This window comes from Penaeus monodon, chromosome 10 (assembly GCF_015228065.2).
Source record: "Penaeus monodon isolate SGIC_2016 chromosome 10, NSTDA_Pmon_1, whole genome shotgun sequence".
Taxonomy (NCBI): Eukaryota; Metazoa; Arthropoda; class Malacostraca; order Decapoda; family Penaeidae; genus Penaeus; species Penaeus monodon.
This window is the reverse complement of record NC_051395.1, coordinates 12,257,766-12,272,765: the sequence shown is the minus strand read 5'-3', so window position 1 is coordinate 12,272,765 and position 15,000 is coordinate 12,257,766. Positions and strand designations below refer to the sequence as shown.

The 15,000-nt window shown below is 35.5% G+C and overlaps 2 protein-coding genes across 2 annotated transcripts in view; one reads left to right on the top strand and one right to left on the bottom strand.

Annotated features, from left to right (window-relative positions):
- LOC119577831 (titin-like) overlaps positions 1-15,000 on the top strand; it is a gene marked incomplete at its 5' end in the record, with an annotated part of 105,115 nt that overhangs the window by 69,259 nt on the left and 20,856 nt on the right. The window contains 22 exon segments of the mRNA XM_037925425.1: positions 1-33; positions 651-827; positions 962-1,145; positions 1,428-1,558; positions 1,674-1,844; positions 1,992-2,138; positions 2,255-2,380; positions 2,509-2,697; positions 2,851-3,054; positions 3,229-3,351; positions 3,451-3,603; positions 4,396-4,583; positions 4,951-5,156; positions 5,276-5,578; positions 5,703-5,866; positions 5,995-6,123; positions 6,485-6,643; positions 6,831-7,011; positions 7,464-7,657; positions 7,835-7,996; positions 7,998-8,102; positions 11,693-11,891. The exon segment at positions 1-33 is cut by the window's left edge and continues 176 nt beyond it. Coding sequence (XP_037781353.1) covers positions 1-33; positions 651-827; positions 962-1,145; positions 1,428-1,558; positions 1,674-1,844; positions 1,992-2,138; positions 2,255-2,380; positions 2,509-2,697; positions 2,851-3,054; positions 3,229-3,351; positions 3,451-3,603; positions 4,396-4,583; positions 4,951-5,156; positions 5,276-5,578; positions 5,703-5,866; positions 5,995-6,123; positions 6,485-6,643; positions 6,831-7,011; positions 7,464-7,657; positions 7,835-7,996; positions 7,998-8,102; positions 11,693-11,891 — 3,628 coding nt within the window.
- LOC119577834 lies at positions 12,931-14,552 on the bottom strand. The gene has a single exon (XM_037925432.1). The coding sequence runs from the start codon at positions 13,971-13,973 to the stop codon at positions 13,224-13,226; it is 750 nt and encodes a 249-aa protein (XP_037781360.1). The 5' UTR covers positions 13,974-14,552; the 3' UTR covers positions 12,931-13,223.

Sequence of the window (15,000 nt, the reverse complement as noted above, 5' to 3'; positions counted from 1 at the left end):
AATGGAAAAGCTTTTTGTCAAGATGTTAAGAATGTGAGTATCTGTGGTAGCAGAATTTTCAAGTTTACTGTTGATATTGAGGATAGGTAAATTGTGGTGACCTAAATTTCTATTGACATTATTATATATATGGAAATATATATATATATATATATATATATATATATATATATATATATATGTGTGTGTGTGTGTGTGTGTGTGTGTGTGTGTGTGTGTGTGTGTGTGTGTGTGTGTGTGTGTGTGTGTGTGTGTGTGTGTGTGTGTGTGTGTGTGTGTGTGTGTGTGTGTGTGTGTGTATGTGTGTATGTATGTATGTGTATGTGTATGTACATGTATATGTATGGGTGTGCATGTGTGTATGTGAATATATATGTATATATATGTATATATATGTATATATATGTATATATATGTATATATATATATATATATATATATATATATATATATATATATATATATATATATATATATATATATATATATATATATATATACATACATACATACATACATATTCACTTGCACACACATGCATGTACATGTACATACACATACACATACACATTTTTATATTTGTGTCAAATAACATTGTTCATATATTCAGCTATGAAAACTTTGTATAACTTCTTATCTACTTAATGCAGGTTGAAGATCCCTACTTGGATACAAATCGGGCTGTGTTATGTGTAGAGAATATTTTGGAGCAACTTGGCAAGAGGCGTCTTGTCATTACTGACTTGCATTCACACTTCCATATGAAGATCACCACAACTAAAGAGATGTTGTTATTATGGAACACTTATAGAGAAAATGTCATAAAGGTTAGTAGTTTTTCTTGTCCATGGCTGATACCACTCCGTGTTGGATGTTATTCTGACATAGTAAAAATCCTCAAGAAATGCCAGTGAATACAGAGCATTCAGTTTACAAATACCAAATGCCTTTTCTTTTTCAGATGCAGTCAGAAATGTCTAGTCTGGAGACAGACTTTTGTCCATTATTAAGAGGAGATCCAGCTGACCCAGAGGATATAGCCAGTACTCTTGAGCAGAGGTTGAGTGTTTATGTGTCAGCTGTGAAGAAAACTCAGGAGGATATTCAGAATATGATGACAAGAGCAGAAGTTATGTCATATAAAGGTAACAGTATTAAAGGTTCATTCTCTTTTTTTAATGATGAGAATATTGATCCCATTGCAGGCAACAGATCAGATGGAAATAACATGTAAAATAGAATGATATCCTTAACAAGGGGAATGAATCAAAGTGGGTTTTATTTCTATAATGAATCAGCAAAAGACTGAATGCATATATAAAACACATAATGGACATTTAACATAGCACTGTCTTTTGCATGGAACACCATCATATTAGAAAAGCTATTGTATTTGTGGATTTCTCTAAAGAAAGCATTTTTTACAGGTGATCAAGGAGGTCAGCGAGATGAAGTTATTGGAGCCCTTCTGCAACTCTATCAGAATCTGCAAAACAAAGCCACAGAATACCAAATCTTGGGTCACATGCTAATCCAGTGGTGTAGAAATATTGCTGAGGTTAGATGCCTCCTGAATTTGTGTTTTGTGGTGTAGATAGATGATTTTGCTATGAATATGTAATATATCAAGTTCACTACCTATAGTACATTAAATTTGTTATGTTCATATGCAGATTCACCGATCTTGTGACAAACTGGAGTCACAATTTGGTAATGTCAGCCTTGATATTGGAGGTATAGAAGGTCAGCTTTTGGAACATGAGGCTTCCAAACAAGCTGTTTTGGAATTGCTCAAATTTGCTCAAAATGAATCAGCAAGTATTGTGACCAAGATCAAGGAACAGGTGTGTGATTTCAGTATTAAGGGTACTGTTTTCAGGTTATTGATTTAATAGTTCTGTAAATTCTTATATTTTATAAAATATGTAAAATTATTTTGTTTTCAACATTATGCATTTTAACCGCAATAATTATTGGCTCTTATTTTTTAGTGTCCCCCTGATGCTGGAGCAAAGGATATTGACATGATCAATGAAATGTTGGAAAGACGTGGCAGAGTCTTTGAAACTGTATGGTCTCATCATCAACAAATGCTTGAAAGGCAACTCAAGCGTTCGCAGTATCATGTTGATTTACAGGTTTGTAAATGATGTATCTTTTTATTAAGGAGTTTATGGCATTGCACTACTGCATTGCAATACTTCATGTTATAAAGATATATTTTGTGTAATCTTATTGAAAAAAATTGTTCCAGGTTATCAGCGACCAGCTTCGTGATTTAAGTGAGCAGCTAGGTCGCATGCGAGGTCATTATGGTGATTCCTTGGCTGCTGCCAAGAGCATGCAGACTGCATTCACACAGTTTAAGATCACTGTTGATGTAAGTTAATCTTGATATACAGTATGGAAGGATATAGGTACACATAAGTAGCCATCTAATGTGAAAGATAAATTTAAGCATTAATAAACACTACTCATTTTTCACTTTGATTTAATCTTCATCTCCAGATGCTAGAAAGACGTATCCAAACATTTGTAAGCACAGCTGTTAAAATGCTTGGACAAGAGGATGATTCAGGTGAAGTACAACAAGAACTTGCTGAGTTGGAGAAGAAATGGTCAACCTTCCAGAGGCAAGTTGGGGAGTCAGAGAAGTCTATTGAACTGTCTATTGACTTCTTCAAACTTGTTGAGGAGGTAAGATTTGTTCTTAAATGAGTGGATAGGTATGAGAAAGACTATGTATTTAAAAGCTGTTATATGCTGTCAGTGAAAATATTTGTAATGTTTCTGATTTATTTTTTTTATAATACTTCAGACCTCTCACTTTCATCATATTTCTCTTTTTAGGCTGAAGATTGGTTTAAGGATGGAAGTAAACTCCTGGTAACTGTAGCTGGTGAATCATCTAACATCCAAAATCCAGATCAAGCTCAGAAACTCAGGAAACGTATTGAGCACTTCTTACAGCCAGGAGAGCAGGCTCAGGCAGAGAGAATCACAAAGATATCCTCACTTGCCCTTCAACTGTATGGTCCAGCTACTCCCAGACAGGTACTTCTTTAAAGCAGTCTTGTAAAAATCTATTTAATGTGATGTGGTTACAATTCTGATTGTTTGAGACATTTATTTGTGCAATATTTAGAAAAGTATAGGCATGTTGGAAGTTGTATGTACCAAACAAATATATATATATATTTAAAAAAAATTAAATTTCCCCCCATTCAGATTGAAGTTGTATCTCACCAGAATACACACATGCTTGAAAGCTTTAATGTTATCAACCGTAACCTTGAAATGCTGATTATAAACCTGAAAAATGCAGAAGATCTTAGAGAAAAGCAGAAGAAGGTGGGTTTAATTTTTTGTTGCACATAAAATCAAGTGATATCCACTTTTGCCATGATACTGGTTAGTGTTTTTTTATATTAATCTTATACATATTTATAGGAAAAGGAAGAACTTGCAGCTTCACTCACAGCTGCACAGGCTGAGGCTGAGGCTGCAAGATTGAGAGCAGCCGCAGCAGAAGAAGCTAGAAGGGCTGCAGAAGAGGTGGCAAGAACAATGGCAATACCTGTAGAGCCTATTGTTCCAGAAAAGGTAAGATTTTGAATTTCATATATGTATATACTGTATGATAGATTTATATATATATAAATAGATACATATACGTATATGTCTATCTGCCTGTCTATCTATCTCTCTGTACATCTATATCTATATCTATCTATATCTATAACTATCTCTCTTTCCCTCACACACACACACACACACACACACACACACACACACACACACACACACACACACACACACACACACACACACACACACACACACACACACACACACACACACACACACACACACACACACACACACACACACACACACACACACACACACACAACACATAATATACTATATGTGTGTATTATATATATATATATATATATATATATATATATATATATATATATATATATATATATATATATATATGTGTGTGTGTGTGTGTGTGTGTGTGTGTGTGTGTGTGTGTGTGTGTGTGTGTGTGTGTGTGTGTGTGTATGTATATATATATATTATAAATATATGTATATATATATTTATGTATCTATCCATATAAATATATCTGTATCTATAGCTACACACACACACACACACACACACACACACACACACACACACACACACACACACACACACACACACACACACACACACACACACACACAACACACACTCACACTCACACTCACACTCACACTCACACTCACACTCACACTCACACTCACACTCACACTCACATACATACATACATACATGCAAACAGAGTACAGTAATAGATTCATAATTATGCCCTAGCACTGAAATTTCCTCTTTCATCAGGTTGAGATTGAGATCCAGACGGAAGCCATCCCTCTGCCACCTGAGGAGCCCCAGAAGCCGGAGGAAACACCACCTGCTAAGAAGGCCAAGCTGATTGATGATGAACCACAGCACATGCCCCCAGTCTTCATGACACCTCTCGTGGGGGCATCAGTCTCGGAGGGAGTCAAATTCTCCTTTGAGTGCAGGTATGGAATTTTGGGATTTGTACAGAGTGTATCATTACAGAATGTTAATATAAAGTGCGGAGTTTGAATTACATCATTCAGATGATTCTTGTATTAGATAAGTACAATGATTGTGAAGATGAATTCACAGAAAATATAAAATACTAGTTGCATTGCAGTGCATAGTTATAAATTGAATTGTAAATATAATTGATTTCCATTTTATTTTCTATTCTACCCTGCTGAATGTTATGGTATGATGTTATATAAAATTGGAGTATATAACATTTCATTACATCATATTATATTCAATTAAATTTATTTGTCTTTAATTATTCATTACTAGCAATAAAAATGGCTAAATATTTTAAATGTCTTTTTGATACAGGGTTATTGGTTTCCCAATGCCTGAGGTTGAATGGCTCAAGGACAACATGAGTATCTCTGGAAACCCAGATTATAAAACAAGCTTTGAAGAAGGTATATGTACTCTTACTATTGAAGAAACATTCACTGAGGACTCTGCCCTTTTCACATGCAAGGCAGTTAATGCTGCTGGTATGGCAGAAACATCTGCAACACTCACAGTTAAGGGTGAGTGTTTCTTTCAGGTTTCTTATCTCTGTAATATTTTTGTGCATTAATGTTTATGCAAGTATGCATGAATATACATAATGCACAATAATAAATGTGCATGAAATTTTATTTAACAGAATCAGAGGCAGTGGAGGTGATGGCACCACCATTATTCACAAAGAGACTTGTAGATTCAGCAGCTGAAGAAGGCTCTTCATATCAACTTGAGGCAACAGTAGAAGGTCATCCACTCCCAGTTGTTTCTTGGTCAAAAGATGGAAAATGTGTGGATGAATCTCCAGATTATGTCATTACCTTCAACAATGGTGAATGTGTGCTCAGATTTGAGGAAGTCTTTGTGGAGGATCAGGCTGAGTACCAATGCAAAGCTACCAATGATCTGGGTGAAGATATTACTAAAGCCAGGCTTACTGTCACAGGTATATTTCTCTCTTTCACTCTCACAGTTCAATTTATATCATAATAGTTTTCTTGTTACAGTCTGTGTAATAATAGCATAATGAAAATTTTGTCAGTTTATGAATATATTTCCCTCTTATACAGCGGTGGAACTCTCTGAACGGCCAAAGTTCACAATGGTCTTAAGCAATGTGATGGCAAGGGCTGGACAGAAGTTTAAATTGGAATGCCAAGTTACAGGAAACCCAACTCCTACTATTACATGGTTCCATAACAACAAACCAGTCAAGGAAACACCAGACTGTAGGGTAAGAATATTGGTATTGTAATTGTAATTAACCAGGAATATTTCTTGGTTTGTTGCAGATATCATTTATTTATTATCAGATTTCTGCCTCAGTATTTACATAATGGCTTATCTATTTCCTTTTTTCAGTTGACATTTGATGGTCAAACAGCCACTTTAGTGATGTCTGAAGCCTTCCCTAAGAATGCTGGCACTTATACTGTTGTGGCAAAGAACTCTGCTGGAGAAGCTCAGTGTTCAGCAAATGTGTCTGTAAAGGTAATATTCTCATTCAGCCAATCAGGAAATTTAGATCCTTCAGAAAAATCCATATTCTTTCCTGAAAATCTGTGTATTTATATATAATTTTCTTTCTTTAACTTATACTTTCTTTTTTTCATGCAAACCATGTTCATGTGTAGAGGCATTTACTCATTATGGTAAAATTTTCTTTTTAACTGATGAATCATCAGAAAATTCATATAGCATCATTGTTTGAAAAATTACCTGAAGTATATTGAATAATGAAATCATGATAACTTTACCAAGAGTAAACCTTGCAGTGATATATTATACTGTAAGCCTTGTATTGATATATCAATGTAACTCAGCATTAGAATAACTGTGCATAATTCTACAGGGTCGCATTCCAACTGAGACAAGTGACTCTGAGGTGGCATCAGACATAGATGCAGAACCAATAAAGCCTTCAGTACAACTTCCCTTGAAAGATACCAGTATACAGGAAGGGAGGCCAGCCCGTCTGGACTGTGTTATTGTTGGTCAGCCTGAGCCAGAGGTAAAACATTGATGCACTCATGAGTTCAGTGATATCAAATTTCTTTTAAACACTGATTTAGTTTGTAATGTATTTCTTTAATGGACAGTAATACTGATCTAGTATTGGGTCTGTGCTGAATACAAAGACTATTTAAACTTCTGTATGATTTATATAAATATGTTACATATTAATTTATTTACTATAGGTTATTTGGTACCATGATGACAAGCCTGTTAAAGAGTCCAATGACTTCAAGTTGCTGTTTCATGGTGATCGTTGTTCCTTGATAATACAAGAAGCATTCTTGGAGGATGCTGGCATATACAGGGTAGTGGCTATGAACTCCGCTGGTGAAGCATCAACTGCATGTTTTCTAAATGTAGAACGTGAGTATTTGCTTTTTATACATTTACTTTATTCAGAAATATTATTTTCTTTTTATGTGGATTATACATTTGTTACACCTGTTTGATATATATTTTTTCTACTATGATCCCCAACACATCTCTGAAGCTATACTAGCGACAAATGTGTTAATATAGTATTTAACAACTACATATTATAGTTGTCAAATTGAGCTTATTGTCTGTAAGTAAAAAATATTGTTATAGTATATATCCTAAAAACAGTGAAGTATTTCTACATAGATCTGTAATACAGGTTCTTTGAGTACCTTGAGTTTACCAAGATTATGCTGCTTTCCAATATGTATAGAACTGTTAATTTTAGATTGCATTATTTTTTGCGTGTTTTCCTGTTTCCTATTCAAGTCTGATCACATGGTTCCTCCAGTGTTACATATATTCAATAACAGCATGTTAAATGGTGTGATTGACAGCTGTTCCTGAACTGGCACCCCCATCGGAACCAGAAGCTCCCACTGTGGCACCACGTTTCTCTCAGCTGTTGACAGACAGTCATGTCACAGAAGGAAAGCCAATCACTCTTCGTGCTTCAGTGACTGGCGAGCCTGCTCCTACTATAGCATGGTTTAAGGATGGTGTGCCCCTTCTTCCTGATAATGAGTTCCAGGTAATTTACAGGGCATGTGATTCATTATGAATATCTTTGTATTTATTATATTGCATTTCTTAACAGATTCTGTGAATTGTTTCATGGAAAAAAATATATTGCTATTATGAAAATACATGCTTATCTTATGATACTTTGATAATATATCCTTAAATTATATTTTTCTGTGTTCCCTAGATCCAGGAGAATCCAGATGGTAATCTCATTGTTCATATTAATGCTGCAACACTTGACCACACTGGACAGTACGAAATAGTTGCATCCAATGCGGCAGGGACAGCAAAGTGCGTGGCTTATCTGAGCATAGAACCTCGTCTCCCAACACCTCCACCTCCAGAGCACCAAGGAACCTCCTGTCTTTACCAAACTTATTCACGATGTGACAGTGACATCTGGTAGTGGTGTCATATTTGAAGCTGAGGTTACAGGGGTCCCAAAACCTACGGTGAGTGGTCAGAAATTTATCAAAGATGTTTGTGATTTCAGGTCAGAAAATGATGATTGTTTCAAAGGCATACTGAATGACAGACAGGCATGTCACATTTTTGAAGGCTCGTCTGAAGTTGGAAATCATGAAGCATTAAATAACTTAGAGATACTAAAGGATGATACAACTAATACAGCTACAAGTATAATAGCAAATGGAGGAAGAGAACTGAATGATAATGCACAAGATAAAGAGTTGGACTTACATATTAGAAGATTTGTCTGAGAATGGAAGCTCTGAAGCTTCAGATACTTACAAGTTAGATAAGGATGATACAAATCCTACTACTACAAGTATCATGACAAAAGATGAATATATGAATATGGTATCCAAATTTTGCAAATTACAGTGTACTTCATCATTTGAAGAAAATAACAATGTACCAAATATTGGGGATCATGAAGACAATAGGTTATCAAACATTGATAACAGCAGTAGTGAATCTTTAAAAGAAGCTGAACAACCAGGTAATTTCCATGACCTAAGAATACTAGACTTTGAATCATATTCACGCTTTATGATGGAGAACATTGTCGTGTATGGTTCATTAGAGGATTCAGATTCATGTGGAGAAGGTCAGTCTTATGATCAGCTGCAGAAATTTGATGATATAAGTGTTATGAACTCTGAAGTTTATTCTAATTTTCTCAAATCACATTTAATATCAGATAAGGAGCAAGGGGAACCATCTGACAAGGTATGTTTGAGTAGGGATAGTGATGAATTGGATGGTGAAATGGAGATAGAAGGAGAAGAGAAGCCTCATACAGATGAATGTTTGTCTGTATCTTCTGATAGTGAGGAAGGCAGCAACCTCCAACCAGCAAAGTTTTTGGATACTGGCATAGAGGAAGACATTCAGCCTGTTAAGCTTGTTGATCTTTGGGATCTGATTAAGGACAGATTGCCAGATTCTAAAAGACAGGAAGATGATAGTTACCCTAAAAGGCAGAGAACCTTTTCATTTGAGGATGAAACTGAATATAATAGAAAGTCAGTTTCTCAGAGTTCTGATGGAGAATTGGAATCAGGGTATTTCTCTGGTAATTTTTCTAATGCTTCGGGTCCTGAGTCACTAGACTCAGGTGCATCAAAGAGGAGCAGTTACTCCTTATCATCAGAAGAAACATCTAAACGAAGCAGCATTTGCGAAGATCAAATTATTAGTCATATTAACCAGAGGAAAGGTGTAGATGAAGAGACCCCAGCTGATACCCTATTCAAAGGTAAATATAAAGAAGATCCAGTTAAGGCTCCAAAGCAAAGTTCAGAGCCAATGAGACCATATTTGAGTACAAGAGATAACAGTTTTATTACAGAAAAAGCAGCACAAACAAGTTCTACAGATTTTTCTCTATGCAGGCATAATTCACGTGATAAAACAAAGTGGCTGTCCGGTTATGTATCAGATACAGAATCCTCTTCTGATTCAGATAATCCAATATATGTTTTATACAGTGATAAGTATGAAGATGCTAAAACATCAGGTATTGATATATATACAGAACTACAGAGTATAAGAACATGCTATGGGGTAATGACACCTATTGTAGAGGCAGAAGAAGAGATTCCCCATGATGAAAAATCCAAAACTATTGACTATGATGAAAGAGGAAAGACAGATCCTGAAAAGCTTTTTTCTTCAGAAATCAATTCCTTTGATCATGAAAGATGTTGCAGTGGTCTGTCTGTCATTTCAGAAGAAGGTTCTCTATCTGATTATAGTGAAATACAGAAGCATTATACAGTTACAAAGTCAGTAGGTGTAAATACAATTTTAACTGCAAGTGATGTACAGTGGCCTATTAAAAATATTGGAACAAATCTCAAAAATTCTGCTGACATAAAACTGTCTATGAAAAGTGATGAAGAGAAACAAGTTGAAAGAAAGGCAAGAAGAGCAGCACGCCTTGCAAAATTACGAGAACTTACTAAGAACAAAAACCCCAAAATTTCAGTGTGCAGTAAGCAAATTGATACAAACAGCAAACAAGATAGAAGTTCACAGTCATTTTATTCAAACTCCAGTGCTTATGATAAAGTAAATATGAAAGATATTAAAGTTACAACAGAGTTCCTTAACTGTTCCTTGCTGAAAAGTTTTGAAACACTTCCACAGAAATCAGAGCCGGATTCAGAAATGAAAGGTTATTCATCAGAACCAAATAAAGCCTTCATGTTAATGATCAAAACAAAGGAAAGTGTGTCCCAGCTTGAGATCAAGCGCATTATTGTAGAGAAGTTGAGAGCAGTATTGGAAGCTGGACAGTCACTGATCAGAGCCTATGTATTACCATTTACGCATGCTATTTTCTTGGATTTTAGCAACCCTTCTGTTATACAGCATGGCTTGGCTCCATTAACACAAGATATATTACCTAATATGGTATTTGAAGTGTGTCTTCATGCCACTAGAGGTCAGGGAACCATATTAGATGGTGAATGCACAGACCCTAATACACCTGGCATAATTCAAGCCGGATATTATTTGATTTATGTCTTGTATTACAAAGACGAAGATAGAGCATAGGACTTTCATAAGTTTTCACTAGCTAGTCGGGTAATTTAGGAAAATATTAGGTAGTAATTAAATTTCTATATTTTCCTTTAATCTCTTCAGAAAATCAGTAGAATGAAAGATGGTGATCTAGATTTGACTTGTATAAATCAAATTGTCAGCCTGTTATGCAGTCATAGGCTACAGTGTTCTTTACATGTAGTAGTGACCAACAATAATGTTAGCAACCATTGTTGTAGAACAGAACGCTGTTTGTGGATAATAATAAAATTAGTAGTAATTTTCCTTCTTTTATGGCCATGAATGGACCTCTTCAAAACAAAACAAGATACTGTAAATAATACAGTACAAATATGTAAATGAAATGGAGGATTAAGATTACCTCGTATCCGTAAGAATGTTTCATGGCTTTCATAATATTTTTAAATTTCAGTCACCAAAAAAAAAAAAAAAAAAAAAAAAAACAACTGTACTTTTAAGAGCAACAAAGTAAGATAAATATTAAATAAAACAAGTGAGCTTATCCCTCATTTTATTTTAAAACAATTACTGTAACAATTATACTTAAACCTAGTTACAAAAAAGTGCAGCAGTTAATGACAAAATATAAAACATCTCAATAAAAACTCCAGAAATTGCTAAGTAAATCTTTGATAAAATAAATGCCTTAAAAAAAGTTGTAAAGCTCATGCAGAATCCATGAATATCACTGTTGATGAATACATGAAATGTGTATCTCTCTCAGCCAAATATCACTTACATACAGTATTCATAGGACTCTCACTGGAATACATATTATAGTTAAGTATTTATGAATGTGAACATAATTTATAAGGCACCACAGTATCATAAGTATAAAATTATGATGTCAGTGTTGCTTGTAATAACTCCTCAGATAAAATAGTAGAAACCATAGAAGACAATAAACACGTGTCATTAAAAAGTAAATAATGCTAACAATAATCATGTGTAGTATACTCAATGAAAAGCTGTTGTTAACATTATGATACTCATATAAATGTTCTCCTAGGTATACTGGACACTGAACGACTGCCATCTCACTGGTCAAGAATATTTACATGGACAACTGCAGTATCTTATTGGCAACCGAGGAAGTGTCCATTCCCTGGAATTACCTACAACATCCAAACTTCAAGCAGGTATCATCACTATTGTTGCTGAAAATGCTGCGGGAAAAGCAGTGTCTGCAGCAACTCTTAAAATTCTAGGTGAGTATACACACTTTTACATTTGTTATTAATCCTGATATCATGTCCTATTAGTAACTAACACTTTTTACATTTTTTTTCTAACCCTTAACATACATATATCCTTTATTAAGGCATGCTCAGTTAAGTGAGCAAAGTGTACCAGTGGTTCCCATAGGACACAGACAAAGGTGATTGTTTTATGCACTGAAATGTGATAAATCTGTAAGAGGGTACATCCTTTAAGGGTTGGATTATATTTAATATGAGATATGGATATGATATGATTTCTAATTGAAATAGACAATTTTTATACAAACATACCTAATTATCAGTGCATAATATCCTAATATATGAAACAAATACATGGATTGTTAAAATACAGTAAGTTTTAGATTCCAAGCAACAGGGGCATAATAACTGCCAGATAATTATTTTAAGATTCGTTACTTACTAGATCTAACTTTTAAAGTGAAACCTTTGGGTACTTAATATTGGTAATGTACAATTAGTCACCCAAAACAGAAATTGCACACATAACACATGTCATTCCCAAATTCAATATTTGTCCAGTAATCATTTTGTAATTTGTTAAGCCTAGCTTATTAAAGAGCACCCTTTGTTATCTCTCTTTTTATAATGATAATAAGTAAGAAGAGGATTCTTTACCTCAGAAGATGTGCAGTCTTAATGAAGTCACAAAGTAACTACCATTTTGACAGTATTATAGATAAGTATTCAGTGGGAGACTTGTCATTTTAATTGTAAAATACTTATATACAATTTTCATAGCATTCATGAGAGAGGTAAGTAATGAAACTTTCATAAAATATAAGTTGCATTATAGAAAAATGTGATGCTTTTCAGATGAGGCTATAGGAATTACTTTTCCATCATGGATATGTAATAGTAATATGAAATTTAATAATCTCTGCATGAAGGAAGGGACAGTTAGTTATGTAGTTCTAATGATATTTTGTAATCTAGTGTCCAGTGAGAAGAGGGTTATGGCTCTATAAGAAAGAGGTTAATTCAGATGGAGAGCTAAATGTGCAAGACCAATTTATGGAAACTCAGGTTTATTTCATATGGTATACACATGAGGTAGTAAATAACTATGGTGATTTTAATTATATACGAATTACCAATATTATATCTAAGCTATCACAGATTTGGTCCATAACTTGAAGGGAGCCTTATTCAGTTTTCAAGGCTTGTCCTCATAAGGCTTCGATGATGCCATATCACTGGTAATTAGGAAAATGTCACCTTTACTGGTGTCACAATAATTACATTAAATATTTTAATACAGTAATATTTACTAACGTTAACCTTGGTCATGACAAATGATGATCATTGTCTAGAGGCTGATATTACCACTGCAGCCACACAGCCAAAACTCATCCAGGTGTCTGTAAGGAATTGTGCAACTCTACTGTTCCAAACATTCCTTCCCATGGAAGCTAAATTTTTGTTGAAATAAAGAGTAAGGGCGAGGCACTGAGCAGCACCCACCAAACCATACCTCGAGACATCCATTATGCCTTCATCTAGCATCTCATTCACAGCTAACATACCAGTGTGAAGGCAGATATGTTTCAAGGTGGATTTAGCTGAAGAGGACCTTGGACGACAGAAAAGTTTATACTCATTGGCTGCAACGGAAACTGTGTGCTTGTTCAACACTTGCGCTAGGCTTTTCAAAATGTTATCTTTATCTCCTGTCAAAGTACTGTTCAAGCCTTTCACAAAGAGCACATAGACAGATTCGTCACCTTCTGCATGGGGAATGCTACCATTGTCTTTAGATTTTTCGCCACTGTCAACACTCTTTGCTTTCCGAGAAGAACCTCTACGGTTTTGTAGATGCGGGCGTAATCCAGAACTCGCGTGGCCCTCGATTGATTCTTGCAAGAGGTAGTCAAAACTTTGCAGCTTATGCAAGCGCTTCAGCACGATTGGCTTGCGGTTAAACTGCTGCAGGGCGCCTCCTGTAACACTGCCGTTGAGGGAAGAAGAATTCAGGTGTATGATCTGCAAATGAATCTGAGGGACTGACTCCTCCCTCGGGATTTCTTCTATTTGGCAGGTTGCGGACGCCATGAGACTTGCCAGCTCGTTTGCTTAGTTTAGACGTCAGCACGCGTTTGGTGGCAAGACATTAGACACAACCCTTTTGTTACAAAAAGACAGTGCTTCGCTTATTGTTTTTATTTGTTTTAACGTGCGCACTCGATAACTTGCACTGATATTATTATAATGTTCACAGAGTAAAACCTAGTTAGTGACTGATCCAGCACACTGCGGACACAACCACCTCACCTGCGTTAATTGGCAACAGAAAATAGTGTCAGACCCCTTGCCAACATCATGTGCTTGACGCCAAAGTCGCCACGGGATTTCTAGAGAGCATGCACGCTGTTCCTTCCGCCCTTTCGCCAAATTTCAGCTGCGTGCCAAACCCTATGTCTAGTGACGTGGGGTGTCGGGAGGGATGTTTCATTTTTTAATGTTTTCTACGAACGAAGTATAAGTGAATACAAGTCACGTTAGGTGATTACATGGAAGGTCAAGAATAGGTCAGTGCCAAGTCACGTAGTACAAGTACCGGTAGATTGCGTGTTTGGCATTCAGTGCACTTCCTCCTTCTTCTTGGCCATGTAACAGCATGTAGGCCTATTTAGCATATCTGCAAGCGGAAAAAACAGATTTTTTTCACATACATGACACCAGCTGTCCTGAAATTATATACTTAGTTATTTTACGTTAGCATTTTATCTGTCAAAATAAACTTTTTTAGCAGAGGTTCCCCAAGAAATTAAAGCATGGAAAATATTAAGTTATGCATGTATAAGTTATCAGCTGTCTGCTGGCAGTAAAGTATGCTACGCACCTCCACCGCGATGGTCACGTCAGCAGGGCAAATGAAGGTCACGTCTGTCACCTGACATAGACGGGCTGAAGGCTCTTTGTTTTAGTGGAACTCGACTGATAAAGGATTACTTTTTGATGAATGTATATAGATGCATACGTCAACCTGCAGGTATACGTGGCTAACTGCATGTGTGTATGTTAATGAATTGGATCTTTGTACCTACATGTACGTAAAATATGTATGCATGTAAGCATG